Below are 20,782 nucleotides of genomic sequence, written 5' to 3' on the forward strand. Positions count from 1 at the left end.
ATTCAAATCTTACAGTCCAAATCTGATAATCAAGAGTCTTGCAGCAAAGTGTTGAATAATAGGTTTCTATTCCATCAGGTATAATCCAATCACAAAAGCCGTGGTATCCGCGTTGGGTACACACTCGTATATATGCTTGCAGTCTCATCCCCTCTGGATGCGCCACAGCGGTTCAGAGTACAAAACAGTGCAAATATGATACTTCAGTGCTGTTTGTGCAATATATATACTTTCAGTCACATTATTGGTCAATACTGATACATAGGATAAATAAGGAAAATATTCCATACTACACATTGGGGTTATTGCTGTTTTGGTTATATTTATTCATATAACCTTTTATTTATTCATATGCATTTATATAGTCCCTTTATCCAATGCGCTGTACAATTTATGCTTCTCATTCACCCATTCATACACCAGCAGTGATTGGCTGCCATGCAAGGCACCAAACCAGCTCGTCAGGAGCATTCAGGGTTAGGTGTCTTGCTCAGGGACCGCCTGAGCCAATGTCGCCCTTATAACAATGAAAACAATTGATGTGGTGTGCTAGACAGTACAGCAACATTGTAAGGAATTAGTCAAACAAAACCGTGTGATGCAGCTTCAGCTAAGTCATATCGCGGCAATGACTCAAATTCCCAAGACCAAATGTCCTATTGATGGTGTTGACATCATAACCTGAACATTTTGGGGTGAACATAATATTTATGTAAAAGACAAAGCTGGTAAAGACCTCTGGAGTGATATACGAGGCAGAAGAGGAAGAGAGGCAGAGAAAGAGAGGAGAGAAAAGGAGAGAGGGGGAGAGGGTGGGAGTAGAGAGAAGAAATGGCATGACCCAAAGGTCACTGGTGTCATAGTATCCCATGGTCCCCAAAGTACATGGGCCCCAACCCACTGACACACAGGAGATCCCTGGCCGCGCCACATGGTTGATTTCAGTGTCAATGACCGAAACCCACACTGCCCCCTGCTGGAGAGTTATGGAGGATACCTGTATGATAATCGCATGATACAGCTGAGAGCTGGTCAATCCACTTTCAATTCAATCAGTTCAACATGTAAATGGAAACAATGCCATTAATTTACCAGTGATGGAAGTAACTGAGAATGAATGCTCCAGGTGCAGGAGGTTGGTGTGTGTCAAAGTCACTTAGATCATATTTCTTCCCCATTGCAACATTTGGTCTGAACATTTTCAAACTGTACCTTAGTCTCCTTCCAGACCCCCCCCCCCCCTTCTTTCTGATATCCCTCTTGTCTAACCCCAAAAAACCCCAAAAACTTGCACTTACGATGACTGTATTTTTTGTTTAGAACAGCACTTCATGTGTATTTTACGAGTTCTGGATTTGATGCTTTAACTTGTGGAAGAACCTATGCACTTGTAAATCGCTTTGGATTAAAAGCATCTGCCAAATGACTAAAATGTAAAATGTAAAATATAGATTGTGGAAGACGAGTGTAGTGAATGACCAAAGAATATTTTGGTGATGAAAAATCCCGTTGTAACTGCTGAACAGATCAAGATCACTCTGAAAGGATGGAGGCATAAAGGTGTCAAAGACAATCATCAAGAGAAGACTATACCATCATAACATCAGAGGGTTCACCACAAGATGCAAACCCCTGGCAAAGACAAGTTAAGATAAGTGTAAACTAGTGTTGAATGCCATTAAAACTGTTGTTAAAACTGTTGTGCAACAGCAATCATATCAATGTTATTGCAATTTCAGCAGAATGAATAAGCCCGTCCCTCATTTTCTGTTGTGCAACTGCCATAGTAGCAACGTTATTGCGGAAGTCGTAGTAGTCGTAGTTTTTACGAGTGATCGTTGCGATCCACCTTAATACGTTGCTGAAACAACTTGGTTTACCTTAAGACGTACAGTGTGGCAGCGTCAGGAAAACGTTAGCAGCTGATTGTTTCGTGAAGTTTGGGTCATTCCTAAATTTATTTACATTTTTCCTACATTCTTGCTAATCACTTGCCCAGGTGGCATTTTCATTGTCTGCATTTTATTTGTTATAACTCGAGTTCTGATTATACAGTACGTTTGTAATCAAGAAACTTTGCAAACTTGTATGAGACTGGGAATGCAGTATTTACCTCTAACACGCTAACCTGAAGTCGGAGACGTAGGTTAGGGTACAAAGTTCACGTGGCAACGTGTTTTATGTGTATCGACGGCTCGTTTGGTATTACAAGAAATATGTCAGAGAAGAATATGAGCGCCATGCTGTCCGTCAGTCCGTCCAGGGGACTAGTGGATGAAAAGTTCCGAGTGGTTGTGAAGAATTTGTTATCTGGACAAGACGTCACTCTGCACTCCCTACTGCGCTCTGAGGATGACGACCTCTGGCAGGCTTTTGGACATTATGTCAGCGATGATGAAGGAACCGTGAAAGGTTTTTAACTGATTTCTCCGCTTTATCGCACCTTGGAAATTACGTGTTTGCGCAGTATTCTGATCAGCTTTTTATTATTACGTCGACAGTTATTTCATTACTGTATGTGATGTTGTCAAATGCTGCTCTATAATTTATACTGGAATCAGTGGCATGCACTGATTTGTTACCAACCTCCAACTCTTTCCTGTTAAGTCCTGCTTGTTTTGAGGTTCAGTGTGTTTTGTTCGTAGTTGCAGAACATGTGTGTGTGGGAGGATCGTACCAGGGCATGGAGCCCATGGGTCTGCTCTGGAGCATGAAGCCAGTGCCTGGGAGTAGAACAGGACTCAGGTTAGCACCCTCACCTGTAATTTGGCCAGTAAACAGTTACTTACCCAAAGGGATGAGATGCATCAGGAACATTCAAGGTGTTTTGAACACTCCTCAGGTTGCGGAAGAAGGATCTCAGCACCCCGATGTTGGTGCACATCTCTGTGTACTGTGGCCACATCAGCCAGGGGTTCAGAGAGACGAAGGCGTTGGCTTGTGCCGTCGCCGAGCGCTGGTACATGGCGCCAGGCGTCCGCAGGGTAGAGGTCACAGAGGGCGGGGTCAGAGGAACGCTCTTCCTGCCTCCAGGTGATTGCAACACTGCCGTGCCAATGTTTGATCTTGTTTAGAAAGTCTTTGTACAGGCAAATTAAACAAAGTCCAGCCAGACCTGGGTGCACCGTTCTGCCTCGCTGTTATTTTCTGCGAGGTCAGCAGCCATGCAGTCTTCTGCAGCTATGCAGTATGTGAGTGCGCGTGTGCACCAGACAGGTAAATGTGTTGTTCTCTTTGAGGTTCTGGACCTTTCCCTGGAATTTTGGACATGTGGGGAGGGGGTGGAGGCTTAGTGGAGTACCGTGCCGCCCTGCTTGCATCACATGGGTACGTTTCCATGGCACTGGACTACATGTCACCAAAGGCCTTGTCAGACCCCTCTAGACAAGTTGGAAAACAGTACTTTGAGGTACATGATAACTTATTATTTATTTCGTTTTTCATTTAAGCTTTATTTAACCAGGCCGCATCCAGTTGAGATGTAAAGTCTCTTTTAGGAGGAGAGACCTGGCTGAGAGGACGGCTGTATATGCACAGAAAAATGATTTCATGTTTACATGCATACGTATATACAGTCCCCTCCAAAAGTATTGGAACAGCGAGGCCAATTCCTTTGCTTTTGCAATACAGTGAATACATCTGCGGTTCAGATAAAAAGATGAACATGTGACAAGAGCTCAGAATTTCAGCTTTTATTTCCTGATATTTACACCTAGATGTGTTAAACTACTTAGAACATAGAACCTTTGGTATCAGGCCACCCAATTTTTTGGTGAGCAAAAGTATTTTAATAGAGACTATTTAAGTAAAAGAAAGTAAATAACACTTAATATTTGTAGGCATATCCCTTGCTTGCAGTAAGTGCACCAACCCTGAGACCCATGGACATCACCAAACTGTTGAGTTTGGACGCATTTCTCAGAATGTTTCTCCATAATTTGGCAGTCAGCAGCCATGCAAGCCCAAGCAATGACACCTCCTCCACCGTGTTTCACAGATGAGCTTGTATGTTTTGAATCATGAGCAGGTCCCTTCTTTCTCTTCACTTTGGCCTTTTCATCACTTTGGAAGTTAATCTTAATGATGAGTTAGTCTCATCAGTCCATAAAACTTTGTTGCAGAATGTTTGTGGCTCATGTCTTTACTTGTTTGCAAACTGTTATCAGCTGTAATTGTAATCTATATTGCTGCTCTCTACGTTGTTTAATAAATCTAGATGAAAATACCAGGAAATAAAAGCTGAATTTTTTTTTTTTAAATTATTATATATATATATATATTTTTATCCGATTTTTTTCCCTTTTTCTCCCAATTTGGTAGCGAATTGGACCCTGTCTGATTCAATTAGAGCTAGTATTAGATACACCGCCCACACCCCGTCCCTCGGCGGCCAACGGGAGAGCGACACGCCTTCTTCAAGCCGTCTCGCCTACCTAGTTGGAACCGTGAGTCCGAGGCGCCCGAGGTGCTTGTTTGTGCGGCGATCTACTAACCCTGCCAAGTCCCTCCCTCTGGAGCAGCGAGCCAATTATTGCTGCTCCACGTGAGCCGGCCAAACTTGGCTTTTGGCAGGACCGAGAATCGAACCCCGGTCCCCGGTGTGCAACTTAGCCTGTTGCGCCACCGCGGCTCCCTATAAAAGCTGAAATTTGGATCTGTCATCCGATGTACTTTGGACCTGGAACTCAATTGTCTTCGGTGTTTAGCAAAAACAAAGGAATTGACCTTGCCGTTCCAATAATTTTGGGAGGGGGATGTGTGTGTCATCTCCCCACTGGAGAATATGATGTGCTTAAATGTTTCTGGGCCAGGCTGCATTCACCATTCTGAAGGAGCATCCCCAGGTGTGCAGTGACCGGGTCGCCATGTTTGGACTGTCCTTTGGCACCTCCGTTGTCCTGTCGATGGCGGTGTACTCGTCCGTGATCCAGGTGAGAGAACATTGTCAGTGTAGAGAAATGGCACTCTGAAATGCGTTCTGCAAAACCTATGTTGAGGAAATATTTTTGTCGCTTTTCCTCCTCGTTCCTTTTACGTGGGTGAAGTTGTATTGGCAGCAATGATGTTGAAGAAGCACTCAGTCAATAGTTGTTCATTACAAATCTTTAAATAAAACAGATTAATCTGGGGAATCTGTGTGCTCCGTGCAAGAAGCTTCAAGAGACCAGAGAATTCCAAAGTAACAGTAGGAAGTATCCTAGTCTTTATACAATAGAGCTAACCAATCATTTGTCATATAACATCACATTGTCTCTCTTAATCCGCCTTAATATTTTCTGTCACTCTATGAAAGCTGAGCTGTCTTAACCTTTTGCCTCTGTAATGACGCAGGCAAACTGGCTGGTGATCACTAACTCGGAACATTTCTCTGCAAAACCCACATTGCTTGACCTGCATCACTTGGTCAAAACAGGTCGTATCCAATGGCATGGTTTTTAAACACCTGATTAAGTGTTCTCTGCACTTTCATTTAACAAACTCTGTACTTTGCAGCTCAATGTGTTTGAACAGACACACAGTTCTAATTACTCATGCTGACTTATTCACTTATTCTCAATTCTAACCATTTCACAGTTTTAATAAAAGCATTTCAATCAAACTTCATCATTATTCTAAGCATTCCTGGTTTTCAATGAGAGCATTTTGATCAAACTTCAACAATCCCCCCTTTGAGACCAATAGGTCTCACATTCTTGAGAGTTAACTTTAACGTTATCACTCTTTTATGAATTATTTTAGCATCGCAAATTCATTAGCTATCAATAACATCAATCATTTCATCTATCAATTACATTAATAATTTTATATTTCACTCATAGTTTTTAAATAAGCATAAGAGAAATATGAGAATAACATCAGTTCTTGTCCCATGATCTTCAAATCCGTTGGCATTAGTTGGATTGTTGGCCTGAGGAGAGGTTACTAGCACATCACTCAGCCGTCGCAATCAGGCCTATTTATTTATTGTTACTTCTATGTGTCAGTGCATCTAATCTATCAAAGGCCTTCAAATGTCAGGAGGTTGTTTCCCATCCTGTGTTTTAGTCATCATCGTCCGTAAGTCTTCATGTTTGTCTCTATGTGCTGCATCTTACATGTTTGTGTGGTTTTCTGTTTTATGACAATACTTACTCATAATCCTAATTGAAGCAGTGCCTTTCATCATCGTCACATTCACTTGAATTTTTTATCGAGTTATCGATAATTACACAAGAATCGGGAAAATAAAATTGTGAGTATCACTAAGACTGGTGCTATTAAATTCCCTAACCAAGGGCCTACGCTACCAAACCTATTTTCAATCTGATAATGAGTCTGTCATGTGGTACCTTATCAAATACCTTTTGGAAATCTAAATGTATGTCATAAACCCTGCTACTATCAAAGCACTTGGTAGCTTCCTCAAAGAATGTGAAAGCCATGTTGGCTATCCCTTAAGATGTTATTACATTGAAGCCAAATGCATTTTAATGACATTTAATTTGGGTTTTGTGAAGGTTTTTTTTAAAAAAAAAAAATATTTTTTTTGAAAGGGTTTTTCATGCGGCACCTTGCCTGGCGGCACACCGGTTAGGAAACGCTGAAATATGCCGCATATCAGATGCTACACCCCACCTGCTCTTTCTCTCCCAGCCCAGGTGCCTGGTATGTTTGAGCGGGAGCCACGTGCAGCCACTGCGGGGATCTCTGGCTGACGTCTTTAAGGATATTGAGAAGTGAGTGTCACCCTGCAGCTCTGTGTGGCGAAAGTGATCTGCAGTGTATCTTTCATTCATTCATTCATTCATTCATTTCATTTTATTTTGTTTTCAGAGATTCCCACAAGACCCGTTATGATGAGGAGCATCGAGTGATCTGGCGAGATCTTCTCTTGCCGATACCCTCCGACCCCAGCAAGAAGGTTGCTGTGAGTAAATATAAACTCTCTCTGCCTCATTGTTTATACACAGTGATAGGCACACCCCATTCTGTCCGTTCTGATTGGCTGGTGAGTGTTGTGCTGTAGATCCCTCTGCCCATTCTGATTGGCTGGTGAGTGTGGTGCTTTAGTCACTGTTGGTTGTTGTGATCTTCAGGTGGGGCAGTTACAGTGTCCTCTGCTGTTGATCGTGGGTGAAGATGATCAGAACTGCGCATCTGCTGAGTCGGCTGAAGACGTGAGTCTGTCTGTCCCGCTCTCTATACCGCTGTCTGTACTGATGTCTGTGCTTCTGTCTTTACATACCAGTCTGTACATTTAGTGGTGGAGCTAGCCTTTCATATGTATGGGTGTAAGGCAAGATGAGATACACCGATCAGCCACAACATTAAAACCCACCTGCTTAAACCAGTTTCTTCATGATTAAAAATGCTTTAAACTGGATAAACTTGTCTATAAACACTTAATATGTCATGAGTTGTTATGCTTACTTGTATAACTTTTTAACGCATACAATAGATAATGCTATTTGAAAACATTTATTCAACAATGTGTTTCATGAATCATTCAAAGATAGTATCGATGTTCGGGTACTCCATTGCTGCTAATTCCCCGTCTGTGCACCATGTGATTTATAAATCTGCAATGAGACCCCAAAAAAACGTTTTAGCACACACGTATGAGCACACACAGACACACACAGGTCAGTTTTAGTTTGCCAGTGGCTGTGTGTGAACAAAGCTTTTCCTCCAGATGGAGAAGATGATGGAGGAGGCTGGAAACAGTCATCTGTTGACCATCCTCTCCTACCCTGGGGCGGGACACCTGATTGAGCCCCCCTACACCCCGCATATTGCCTCTAGCAACTTTATGGTTGCTGCATCAGGAGGAAAAGGTACAGAACAGTATGTGATATGTAAGATGTGGGGTAAGGAACCTGTTGCTTTGCATCTTTGCGTTTTTTTGACTGATTGGCCTATTTGCCGTGTGCACTTGACTTTATATTCATGTCTGCACAATATGTGGGGTAAGGAGGAACCTGATGATGATCTTCTGTCGTGTAGACCAAATGACTTCAGTGTGGTAATAACTATTGTTTACGCCACCACTTGAACCAGGCCAGGCATTGCCATTCTCTGAGAAGCAAACTGCAGTGGTTACTCGCGGTATTGCGGTTTTGTCAGCTTCAGGTGCCAAAAAGCATCATTTGTTTGTTTGTTTGTTCATCACAATGTAGTATTATGTGTCTGCCTCAAAGGGGTGAGGAATTATAACATGCCTCTGGTATTACACATTTATATTTACATTTACATTTTAGTCATTTTGCAGATGCTTTTAATCCAAAGCGACACTATTTTATACACTCAGTGAGCACTTCATTAGGTATTTATTTGACTTATTTTACTAGACTTGACTTTTATTAGACTTCTACTGCTGTAGCCTATCCACTTAGAGTTTAATGCATTGTGTGTTCAGAGATGCTCTTCTGCGTACCACGGCTGTAATGTGTGGTTATTTGCGTTACTGTCACTAAATCAGTTGGTGCAACCAGTTTACATGAAGTTATGGCGTAACTCTGAATTTACGTTCAAACTAGCCTTACATTATCCTGGTGCAACAGGCTGCAAGTTGGCGCTTTATTTAATTGCCAAGGAGGCTGTGGCTAACAACAGGCAAATCATTGACACCACTTCTGCAACGTGATGTTAAAACTGAAACTGAGTAATACTCTCAGGTGATTGAGTTGGATCATCTGCCCAATGTTTAACCACACTGGAGAACTGGAGTTTTCTGGCATTAATTATTAAAATATTAAAATAGGCGAATTATCTAATTATCAAATTATCTAATTATCTATGATTGGCTCCGCCCACATACCTATGACACGTTGGGAGTTTTAATATCACAGCAAATCCACTTATTTCAAATAATGACCTTCTTCTCTTGTTTGCTTCGCAGTGGTGGCTCTCTGGGGAGGGGAGGTCAGAGCGCACTCTCGTGCCCAGGAGGACTCCTGGCACAGAATCTTGGCCTTCCTGGAGCAGCACCTTTACGGCCCAGACCTGAAAACCCCCGGGGACCTGTGACCCCGTGCAGGAGGACCATCTCCGTCCACCGTCCCCCTCCTGACTACTCCGCTCTCAGGCCACCCAGGGGCATCCATTCCTGGTGCCGTGGTTTTCATAGATTTCATTTTAATTGACTAAATTGTTTCCCTTCATCAAGTGCATTAATTCAATTTATACAATGGATAGGTCCAGTCCATTGTCTCTATTGGTCAGTTTGCGTTCCAGGCGTGGCAATATCCACACTATACGCACGGCTAAATGGAATGTTCACACATCTTTTAATACTACTCTGCGTTTGTAGATCACCGTTATCTACTTTGTAATCAAAATTAACGTAACTTAATGGTATCATCTTATCGGCACTAGTAAAATAAAATGAGTGAGTTTAAAGTGTCCTTTGATTTGGAAAGGAGCAGGAACTAAAAAAAATACAACTTCGGCAACATCCTCGGATCGAAATACCAGCAAGACCACCAAGCCCCGTTGAAGCAAATGATGACTCACAACGACACTGAGTTATTTCAATACCTACACGTTATCTGGCAGTGTCCCGATAAGCGTCAGTGTGTGTCAGTGTCGTCTGGTGTAACGTAGACTAGCAAGCTAGCTAATGTTAATGCAGTGGGGATACGTGATTCCTAATAACGTCGCTTCGAGAGTGGAGTGGGGATACATTATTGCTAGCTGACCTTCACAATACCGTTGCTTAGGAACCAGTAAACTACTGTTCAGCGGAAGAATACGTTTACCGTCAAACATAGTTCCATTAAAAATACATGAATTTAAAGTTTGTCTTGTCTTTAGTGGAATTTTTAAAGATAAATGTGGTAACCGTTGTATAAAATCGTTATGGAACTCCAACCTGTGGTATATCGTGGATATTGGCACAGCTAGGGGATCTAACCACCCCGCTAGCTGTGCCAATATTCAGGATATACCACAGGCTCTCGTTCCATAAGGCTTAAATATCACACAAGTGGATTTTAAAAAAAAGTTCCAACCATTCCTGCCTGCTTAGATTGGCCAGTCATATTTCAAGAGATTTTCCAAGAGACTTCATTTGTCACAAGCTCATACAAGTATGTCCGAATGTTTTTGAATATCACACCAGCCGCAGGGTCAGTCAGTGCCACATTGTCTTGATGGTGTAGTCACGGATGTGATTGAATGATAGGATATTTTATGTATTCACCAAGCAGTAAAATAGCACTGTGTACCTGGTGCTTTTTTTTGGGTTCCTCATAAGCTTGTCTGTGATTTACACAGCCTTTTTTCATTTTTTCTTGCATCTTGGAACTGGTCTTCCAACAAACATGGAATGTACATGTGGAATAGATATTCTTCAAAACACATTCCCCAGTCAAGGCCAGAGAAATATCTGTGAATGTGATCGCTGATGCACAAAGAGACAACGCTCTTTAATGCGCTGCATGTGGCAACTGTAGGAAGAATGAACCAGTGGCATGTTTTATGCTTTAAACCAGCTCCCACAAGGAAGGTCAACAGGTAGAATATATATATATATATATTTTTTTTTAATGACTTCAAGTTATATAATTGTACACAGAAGATACACAGACATTTGCATATGGCCATTTATGTTGATGTAACATGCATACATTTTCTCAAACACAAAGATATTCATTATATGACAATTATATATGTTATGGAGTTTATAATACACATAATGTACACAATAAACTTGGAGGTCTTCATCCTCGCCAAGTCCTCCCGCTCCTTCCTCTCTTGTCTTTTCCTCCTCCCCTAACGTCTCCTCCTCTTGGCTTTCAAGTTCTGGCACCTCCCTCTCGTTGGTCGTCCACCTGCATTTCCTCCTGCTTCTTAGCGCTCCTCCTGTTCTCCTCACTCTCTCCTGTCCAGCGTGTCTCTGCCCTGATCTCCGCACTCCCCATCCGCCCCTCCCCTCCCACTGTCCTCCTGCTCTGGGTCACCTCTTTCTCCACCTCCTCGTCCTCTGCTGTCTCCATCTCTCCTTTCTCCTCACTGTCTTCTGCTTTCTCTACTTCTTCTTTCCCCTCATCTTTTGCTTTTCCCATCTCTCCTTTCTTTTCCCTCTCCTCCGTTATCTCCATCTCTCCTTTCACCTCATACTCTGCTGTCTCTATCTCTTTTTCCTCACTGTCTTCTGCTTTCTCTACTTCTTCTTTCTCCTCATCCACTGATTTCTCCATGTCTTTCTCATCATCCCCTGCTTTCTCCATCTCCACTTTCTCCTCATCCCCTGCTTTCTCTATCTCCTCTTTCTCATCATCCCATACTTTCTCAATCTCTTTTTGATCATCCCCTGCTTTCTCCATCTCCTTCTCATCTCCTGCTTTCTCCATCTCTTTCTGATCATCCCCTGCTTTCTCCATCTCCTTCTCCCCTGTTTTCTCCATCTCTTTCTGATCATCCCCTGCTTTCTCCATCTCTTTCTTCTCCTCCCCTGCTTTCTCCATCTCCTCTTTCTGATCATCCCCTGCTTTCTCCATCTCTTTCTGATCATCCCCTACTTTCTCCATCTCTGCTTTCTCCTCATCCCCTGCTTCCCCCATCTCTTTCTGATCATCCCCTGCTTTCTCCATTTCCTCTTTCTTCTCCTCCCCTGCTTTCTCCATCTCCTCTTTTTTCTCCTCCCCTGCTTTCTCCATCTCTTTCTCCTCATCCCCTGCTTTCTCAATCTCTGCTTTCTGGTCATCCCCTGCTTTCTCCATCTCCTCTTTCTGATCATCCCCTGCTTTCTCCATCTCCTCTTTCTGATCATCCCCTGCTTTCTCAACCTCCTCTTTCTGACCATCCCCTGCTTTCGCCATCTCCTTCTCCTCATCCCCTACTTTCTCCATCTCTGCTTTCTGGTCATCCCGTGCTTTCTCCATCTCCTCTTTCTTCTCCCCTGCTTTCTCCATCTCCTCTTTCTGATCATCCCCTACTTTCTCCATCTCTGCTTTCTGGTCATCCCCTGCTTTCTCCATCTCCTCTTTCTGATCATCCCCTGCTTTCTCCATCTCCTCTTTCTGATCATCCCCTGCTTTCTCAACCTCCTCTTTCTGACCATCCCCTGCTTTCGCCATCTCCTTCTCCTCATCCCCTACTTTCTCCATCTCTGCTTTCTGGTCATCCCGTGCTTTCTCCATCTCCTCTTTCTTCTCCCCTGCTTTCTCCATCTCCTCTTTCTGATCATCCCCTACTTTCTCCATCTCTGCTTTCTGGTCATCCCCTGCTTTGTCCATCTCCTCTTTCTGATCATCCCCTGCTTTCTTCATCTCCTCTTTCTCCTCATCCCCTACTTTCTCCATCTCTGCTTTCTGGTCATCCCCTGCTTTCTCCATCTCCTCTTTCTGATCATCCCCTGCTTTCTCCATCTCCTCTTTTTTCTCACCCCCTACTTTCTCCATCTCTTTCTGATCATCCCCTGCTTTCTCCATCTCTTTCTGATCATCCTCTGCTTTCTCCATCTCCTTCTCATCCCCTACTTTCTCCATCTCCTCTTTCTGGTCATCCCCTACTTTCTCCATCTCCTCTTTCTGGTCATCCACTGCTTTCTCCATCTCTTCTTTCTGGTCATCCACTGCTTTCTCCATCTCTTTCTCCTCATCCCCTGCTGTCTCCATCTCTCCATTCTCCTCACTGTCTTCTGCTTTCTCTGTCTCTCCTTTCTCCTCATCTTTTGCTTTTCCCATCTCTCCTTTCTTTTCCCTCTCCTCCATTATCTCCATCTCTCCTTTCACCTCCTTATTCCCAGCTTTCTCAATTTCTCTTTTCTCATCTGTCACACTCTCTGTCAGAATCCCCTCTGTCGGTTCTCTCTCACCGGTCTTCTCCTCTCTCCCCGTTTCTTCTCTCTTCTCCGTCTCCTTACCAGCTCTCTCCATTTCTCCCAGAACCCCCTCTGTCACTCCCTTCTCCTCCTCGCCAGGCCTGTCCCGTGCTGTCTCCATCTCTCCTTTCCCGTCCTTCATCCCCTCCCACTCGGTCCTTTCTTTTATCCTGTCTTTAGCTTCTTTCCCTTCCCCTGGCCTCTCCCTCTCCAAGTTTTCTCTCGCTCGCCTCAACTTCTCCTTCTCCCTCTCGGGCTCTCTCCTCACACGCTCCACTGTTTCCTTGTCCTCCGCCGTCTTTGCCCGTTCCTTTTCTAGCTCTCCTCTTAACCCCGTCACCGTCTCCTCCCACACCTTCTCCTGCCTCTTGTTCTGTTCCTGAAGGCTCTCGATCATTCTCGCACACACCTCTCTCTCTCTGGTCCAGACCGCTTTGATCTTGACATACTCCGCCTCAATCAGATCCATCAGACTCGCCCACTCATCTGCCTCCTCTCTGATCCTCTCCAGCTCCCTCAGTCTCTCGATCTTGTTGAAGGTGCAAACAAAATTGTTCAGGAAGTTCAGGAACCCAGCCATCATCTCTTCCTTCTCCTGCTTCATCGCCTCCCTCTCCCTCTCAATCGCCTCCTTCATCCGCCCGACCTCCTCCCTCTCCCTCCTCCTCCCATGCTCCCTGTCTGTCTCCTGCCTGTTTCTCTCCAGCTTGTCCGTCTTCCTCCTCCAGTCCTTCCTCTCCCTCATCCAGTCCGCCGTGATCACGTCCGTCTCCGTCTCCACCAGCTCCATGAGGCCCGACCAGTCGTCCACCTCCTTCTTTGTCCTCTGCAGCTCTCTCTTCAAGACCTCTGTCTCTTCTCGCATCCTCAACAGTTCTCTCTCGACGTCTTCCCGATCCCTCACCCCTGGGCTGGTGGCGGTGTATCCCAGCATGCACTCTGGGCTGATTCCTCCTATCTCTTCGCTCAAACTCTCCATGTCCTCCTTCGACTTCTTTGCGATGTCCTCTGCCAGATTCTGTCCTTATTCACCGACTGACACACACCTGTAAAGGTAAAGCAGAATTATAATATCCTCTGATTTTTTTTTATGGTACTTTCTGCAGAATGTTCTTCTGCATTTGGGAGTAATGCACATAAACTGATAAATCACATGGTATATGGACTTCTTATAGCATGACACAAAAGTGGTTATGTGATGTCAAACATTGCACTAACTCAATTTTACATTTAGGATTGGTGACTGTATTGCCTGAAATAAATGGATATGACAGAATGGAATGACATATTAATGACCAAAATAACAGAACCTTACAGAACTTTAGCTGATTCTTCCACAAATTCACAAATGTCACATAGCATAAAACCAAATGTTGAATCCCCACTTTTTTCTTTTTTAACACTTGGCAATGGGCTAGCTGGCAGTAATTACCTGTGAATATGGAAAGTGGAAGCTAACCCTTTGTGACATATTGCAAGTTGTACATGTTGCCATGGATTTCCATCACAACAAATTCACAACACACATAGACATGCAGACACATGCAGATTTAACATATAGGCCTATTCATTTTCAAACCCATATACATATATTGACCTGCGGTAAATAGGGCCAGATACCAACTAAGGCCTGACCAAAACATGACCTTTCATCGTCTATTTTATCACTGTAGAAACGGGGACAATATTCACGATACTATGTGATTGCGTATTTTGTATTCGCTATTTTGTTTCAGTTATGCTTAATATCCTACAAAATGTTTACAATTCATTATTATGGTAATAGCCTACATTTATGGTGTAAGTTAATATATGCTACACAAGACACACGGTTATACGATAGCTAAAAGTTAAGTGAACTGTTGGTTAACTATACAGCGAACTGTTAGCTAGTTCAATATAATCTACCCCTACGTGTTTTGAGCTAAATATAGAAACGTTTATGTTGACGACTTACCAAGCGGTTTGATTCAAGTTTTCTTAGTTTGCGACGACAAATAGCAGTTGGACGGACCTCGGCTCTCCGAAGTTATTTTCTCAAAAGTTCACTTTGTCAGCGTGCTTTGGCTTCGCTGTTTTCACTTAAACTAATCAGGAAAGTACGCGATTGTTTTTTTTAAAAGGTAACATTATTGTTCCATATCGCTCTGAGGTTGTCATGGATATGTACCTGGGGATTCTAATTGCAAATATGAACATAATCTAAATCTCCGAAAGCTATTATTCCATGAGCCAGGCCCTGAAATGTTGGCCATCATGCCCACTTTAAACTTTAAAATTAAATTACATTAAAAATGGCCTCATTACATCACAAGATGCGAAAGTCCAAGTTCTATTGACTTTAGGGTTCATGACTTAATTATATTCTGCCTTGCTAAATTGTTTTTATTTGAGTTTTAATTGAAACCGGTGAGAAACAAATAATGATGTAGGGATTAAAAACGACAGCACGTCATACGTTTTCTAATAGTACTAGGGACATAGACCATCCAGAAAATTACTATGATACATCCTCCCTCCAAGAGCTACCAGCTCCTCTGGCTCATGAACTATATAGCCGACTGCCTGAATGTGACTTCATGGTATTTTATAACAAATCGAATTAATTTGTGTGCGTGGATTCCTTTGAAAAGGGTGCCAATGTTCAATGTTAACTTATCGGTTGTCACAGATAGTTGGTCTGTTGCAAGGCTCCTGGCGATAGTCAAAGATATCACTGTATCAGTGGCTAGTGTCTGGGCTGCATTTACAGACTATGCGGTAAAAAAATACACCATGGCTGTGGAAGCAAGTTTGCGGTTTCGACGTGACCCTTGTCAATCGGTGTTTTGACGTTATTACTATGTGTGTCCACAAGAGAGAGACATTCCCCTTTTCACCAAACAGTGCAGTGGCGTCAATAAAGGTCTTAAAGCAATTGTACACCAGCCACATGGTTAGTCAGTGCCACAGTGTCTTGATGGTGTCGTCGCGACTGTGATTGAGTTGGAGGATATTTTATGTATTCATCAAGCAGTCAAATACCGCAGTGTTCTTTTTTGGGGACCTATTGGGGCGACATGGCTCAGGCAGTCGTCTGGCAGTCGCAGGGTTGCTGGTTGGATCCCGCCCGGGCTGTGTCGAAGTGTCCCTGAGCAAGACACCTAACCTCCAAATGCTCCTGACGAGCTGCATGGCAGCCAATCGCCGTTGGTGTGTGAGTGTGTGCATGAATGGGTGAATGAGAAGCATCAATTGTACAGCGCTTTGGATAAAGGCGCTATATAAATGCTAACCATTTTACCATTTACCTCAGTGTTCCACGTTCAATCCAAAGTCGATGGGCATATTTTTGAGGAATTCCCTACAAAAAATAACAATGTTCCTCATTTTGCTTTTATTTTTTTCACTGAATGATTTAGCCTGAAAAGTTTCAGAAAGCTAGAACGGAATATTTTCGTTTTAAAGGCATCGACGCCGTCCCCGGATGCCGAGGTCGACGGTTTGAGCCTCGCTCCTCCTCTTTCCTGGGGTGTTGGAGCACAGGAGGAGAGGGAAGTTGTGGGGGACAGGGGCGTTGGCGTTTGAGGGGAAGGGGGCTCGTCTCCTCCTTATATTTAAAAACATTCATTTTCATTTAAAGAAAATAAAGAAATCCAGTGTGTTTTGCTATTTTATTCAGCCATTAAATGTCATACCTTTAAGGTGTGTAGTCATTGGTCAATAAAAACAATGAACAACAACAACGGGTTCAGCACATCTTTATTATTCCCAGAAGGTAAATGCTGCGCAACATTAAAAATCTACATACATTTGACAACCATACAAAAAATAGTTGACCAGAGTGCTGTTATTTTTTAACCCGACTTGCTCTGCTGTAAAGCCATGTTTGTCCAGCAGAGGGAGCGAAATTCCTCACCTGGAGCGCCTCTGCAATTATTCCCCCGATACGCTCCACCGCAAAGAACCAACTCATCTTAATCAAAGATGGTCACGGTTAAAACAAGAGTTTAAGTAATTAAACCACGATATGTTAAGTCAGATGTATGAATATTGCATTTAGGTACAATATGCGTATTAGGATATGTGTAAATTATTTTGCACATATCATACATACAGCAAGCCCAAATCGTGCCAGTACGTATATACACAGCAACACCTCGATGATTGGGATATATATATCCCATAAAGTATTTACTTGGTTGTCACAAAACTATTTTTGTACTACCTGGGTTAACACGGATTTTTTTTTTCCAATAATCGATTTCATGAAGGGTTCCGAGTCTGTCCAAACAACTTCAACAGGTCCTCTGTTAACAGTAAAGTTGCAAACAAAAACTCCCACGTGTTTCCCAAAGATCTTTAAACGCCCAGCCTAAATGATCTATCTTTGTATCGATCATTTACGAAAACAACATCCAGTTCACTGCCTGCTGACTTTTCCAATGCGTACTTTTAAAAGGCCTACCAAATTTACTTGCATCAATTGTAAGACTAAACACCCCAAGAGGACTTGCTTGCAGCCATGTTCTCTGCAGAACTGAGTTTTGCATAGGTTGGGCAAGTGGGACGTATTCTCGGTAACACATTCTGCTTCCGCTTGCGTCAGGTCAAATGTTTACTTGATGACATGCTGACATGCTTGGCACGGATTGTCATCTCCTCCGCGTACAGTAAGTGATTATTTTAGCTTGCAGTGTTGCAGAGAGAGGTGTGAATTGTATTATTCCATTGCTTTTTGCGAAACACGAATATGCGTTTTTTAAATATGAATCAAGTTATGGTGAAGGGACGATGTTTTCGCTTATCGTGGTGAATGTAAACTAAACTCTAGTAAGTTACCTAAGCAACGATGTTCTGTCGTTAATATGGACACGTGTGTTCTGGTTTGCGTTCTGATGATTTGTTAAAGGCTACCGATTGTAACTTACTTGGTCGTTATTTTTGGTTAAACTCTGTATTGGCCTTTGCGTGTTAGCCCTGCTTGTGTTTTTACATCACGTTCTAGTCTTTTGCAGAACTGTTTATGTCAGCTTTGTTTATTTTTAATAGTTGTTGAATTGATTATTGACTTCAACACATTTCACATACCCCGCTTCAGTATCTTGGATTGTAAATTTTTATTTATATTTACATTCCACTTTATTTTCTATTTGTAGTATTATTCTTTATGTTGTCTGCATGCACCCACTAACCACAGCAAATTCCTTGTATGTGAAAACTACTTGGCGAATAAAGTGATTCTGATTCTGAGGAGGAGGAGGGGAGGTAGGGAGGAGGAAAGGTTGGGGTGTTGGAGCATGGGAGGAGAAAGAAGGGAGAGCTTGGATAGCTTGGAGAGCTTGGAGAGCTTGCTTGGAGAGCTTGTCCTCTGTAAAATGCAGAGGACACATTACCCCACAGGGTTCATTACGGTGTACTTTCTATCTTTAGCCTGAGTCTAAAGTGAACGAGAAAGAGAATTGCCTGTCTGATGTCTTAACACCCTGACCCGAGAACCTGGACTTTCAGGTTTGAAGCGCCGTCTCTCATCCTGGAGGCTCTGAGAAGCCTGGCGACCGTGAGGAGGTTCGACATGGCCGTCATGTTCATGTCCGCCGCTGAGAAGAAAGGTAGAGTGCAGGAAACGAACAGCCTGTCTACAGCATGACCGCTTTTTCACAGTAAAATGTTTTCTAGGGTTCCTTAAATACAGGCAGAAGGTGTGTCCCTCGACCCTTTCCCTGTTCCAGGTCTTAAAGTACGTGTTATTTAGTCTTGATTGCCTCTTTTTTAATTTTATTTCAGTTTTACAAGAATTATTTGATTGTCTCCGCCATGCCGGCTTGGAGGATGAATCTACCCGAGCCCTGCAGAAGAAGTACGAGGTGTGACCGTCTCGTTCACGAGAAGCAAGCAACAAGATGTCATCTTGGCCCTTGGAGACGTTTGTTTCTTACAGTAAAGAAAAAGATGAAATGTATTATTGCTAGGGCAGCTGCAGCCCGGTTGAGCTCTCCAGACTCTTCCACTCAGAACAGCTGGGCCGTGAGCCAAAGCGTTTCTCCTGCCTCAGGTGTCTGTGCTCAGGGTGAAACGGTTCCCTTCTCTGAAGCAGCGGCCTAGCGGCTCTGTATGCATGGCATTTCAGTTACGTCTGCGTTCCAGAGCCGTGGAAGGCCCCGGAATGGAAAACCCACGACTATGTAATAAAACGCATCCGTTTACGCTGTCTCATCGTATGAATTATCATTCAATTATAATCCTCTTATCGCCCGAGTCTGCCTGTCTGGAAGTCAAAATAAATGTCAAGTTCTGTCAGTGCTGACTTGGTAGCCTCTTGTTTTGCGCGAATTTTGTTCTCTCATTTTCATTAAATTTTTTGAATTAAAAGTTTTGTTTTATTTCTCTTTATTGCTGGCAGGAAATTAATTTTTTACTGAAACGGTCAGTTTAAAAGCAACAATCACTTCCAGTGCTAATACACAACATAACGAGTTTGAACGATATTAAAACGAATAGGTCGCAAACTTTCTGTACAACAAAAGTTCAGCTTGTATTTGCATCCCGATGTAAGCCGTGTCCGTTTGCAAAAGGGGTGAAAAAATTCAGTCCGGGATATCTGCAGAGGGCACCAAGAAAACTTTATCTGTTTCTGTCGTTCCGCTCATTCCTGTCCTTCTTCACACGACGACCAATTTATGGAGGGGACACTTATCCCACCCCTGACCCTAGTTACTCCTCTCCTGCCTAGTGTTATATCTCAATCGTAGACTGTAGATAAACAGATTTCAACAAGTTCAACTTTCACATGCATTAATTGGAATTAATTGGTTTAAACTGTCCCATGGTGTGCTCCTGCTGTTGCCCTTGACCAAGTCACTGGTCTCAGAACTGCAGTTGGTCCCCGGGCGCTGTACTACGGCTGCCCACTGCTCCTAAGTAACTAGGATGGGTCAGACGTAGAGGATTCGTTTCATTGCCTTAGAAGGCGATGTCATGAAGTTGAATCTAATCTAAATCTCATCTCAGGCACGCCACACTCACATAACCCGTCTTTAAACGCACATCCGTGCTCCTAATGCAGTACAGGCCTTTGACAGGGGCGTGGCCTCTGTATGGTGTGAAGGCATGGATGCTCTCTCACTTGAGTTTCTGTGGTCATAGCTTCTTCAGTCTGCTGTAGCAATGTCCAATGTGCTAGGACTCTGATGGCACTGTGGTATTGTCTCTGCCTCTCAACCAAGGGGACCTGAGTTCAAGTACCACTGTGGTGGATGTGTTTTCCTCCTTTGATGTTTCAGACTGTGTTTCAGACTTTACTATACCGAACGAGAGCTTCAGACTGTGGTCCCTGGAGTGGCGCGATGGGTAAGTGCTAGTGTCTTTGACGCTGTGTTTGTGGGTTCAATCCCCACTTGTGATGTCTGCCTATGTCTAACCTCTGCTTGTTGTTCACAGGTGCTGATGCAGTGGAGGTGGTCCTGGAGAAGAGGATGCAGCCCCTGAGAGGTAAGTGGGAGGGGGATCCCCCTGGGGGGGTTGGGGGTGGGGAGGGTAGATGGGGGGCCCTGGCCCCCCGGAGGTGGGGAGGAGGAAAGGTGGGGGTGTTGGAGCATGGGAGGAGCGAGAAGGGGGGGGGGGAGAGGGGAGATTGGGGCAGGGTAGGAGGAGTGTGGGGGGGTTGCTGGAGGCCTGGACCCAGGGTGGGAGGTGGCCCTTTTGGTGCCTGCTGGCCACTGGGCCCTCTGCTGGGGTTTGGCCAGCAGAGGGCCCAGTGGCCAGCAGGCACCAAAAGGGCCACCTCCCACCCTGGGTCCAGGCCTCCAGCAACCCCCCCACACTCCTCCTACCCTGCCCCAATCCCCTTGTCCTCCTCTGCCCATGCTCCAATCCCCCCTTCTTTCTCCTCCCATGCTCCAACACCCCCACCTTTCCTCCTCCCCACCTCCGGGGGGCCAGGGCCCCCCATCTACCCTCCCCACCCCCAACCCCCCCAGGGGGATCCCCCTCCCCACT

General features: G+C 44.0%; 1 protein-coding gene and 1 long non-coding RNA gene across 2 annotated transcripts; both read left to right on the forward strand.

Moving 5' to 3' along the window:
- Positions 1 to 2,043: 2,043 nt before the first annotated feature.
- On the forward strand, positions 2,044 to 9,775 carry LOC133119109 (peroxisomal succinyl-coenzyme A thioesterase-like). Its single transcript, XM_061229528.1, has 10 exons — positions 2,044 to 2,412; positions 2,646 to 2,745; positions 2,843 to 3,033; positions 3,240 to 3,409; positions 4,812 to 4,931; positions 6,634 to 6,716; positions 6,814 to 6,907; positions 7,077 to 7,157; positions 7,673 to 7,814; positions 8,879 to 9,775. Exons 1-10 carry the CDS (start codon positions 2,181 to 2,183, stop codon positions 9,004 to 9,006), a joined length of 1,341 nt encoding a protein of 446 aa, XP_061085512.1. The 5' UTR covers positions 2,044 to 2,180; the 3' UTR covers positions 9,007 to 9,775.
- Positions 9,776 to 17,309: 7,534 nt separating this feature from the next.
- On the forward strand, positions 17,310 to 19,156 carry LOC133118774 (uncharacterized). Its single transcript, XR_009706432.1, has 3 exons — positions 17,310 to 17,457; positions 18,296 to 18,396; positions 18,572 to 19,156. It is a non-coding gene; the product is annotated as an uncharacterized LOC133118774 (long non-coding RNA).
- The last annotated feature ends 1,626 nt before the right edge of the window (positions 19,157 to 20,782 follow it).

This window comes from Conger conger, chromosome 19 (assembly GCF_963514075.1).
Source record: "Conger conger chromosome 19, fConCon1.1, whole genome shotgun sequence".
Taxonomy (NCBI): Eukaryota; Metazoa; Chordata; class Actinopteri; order Anguilliformes; family Congridae; genus Conger; species Conger conger.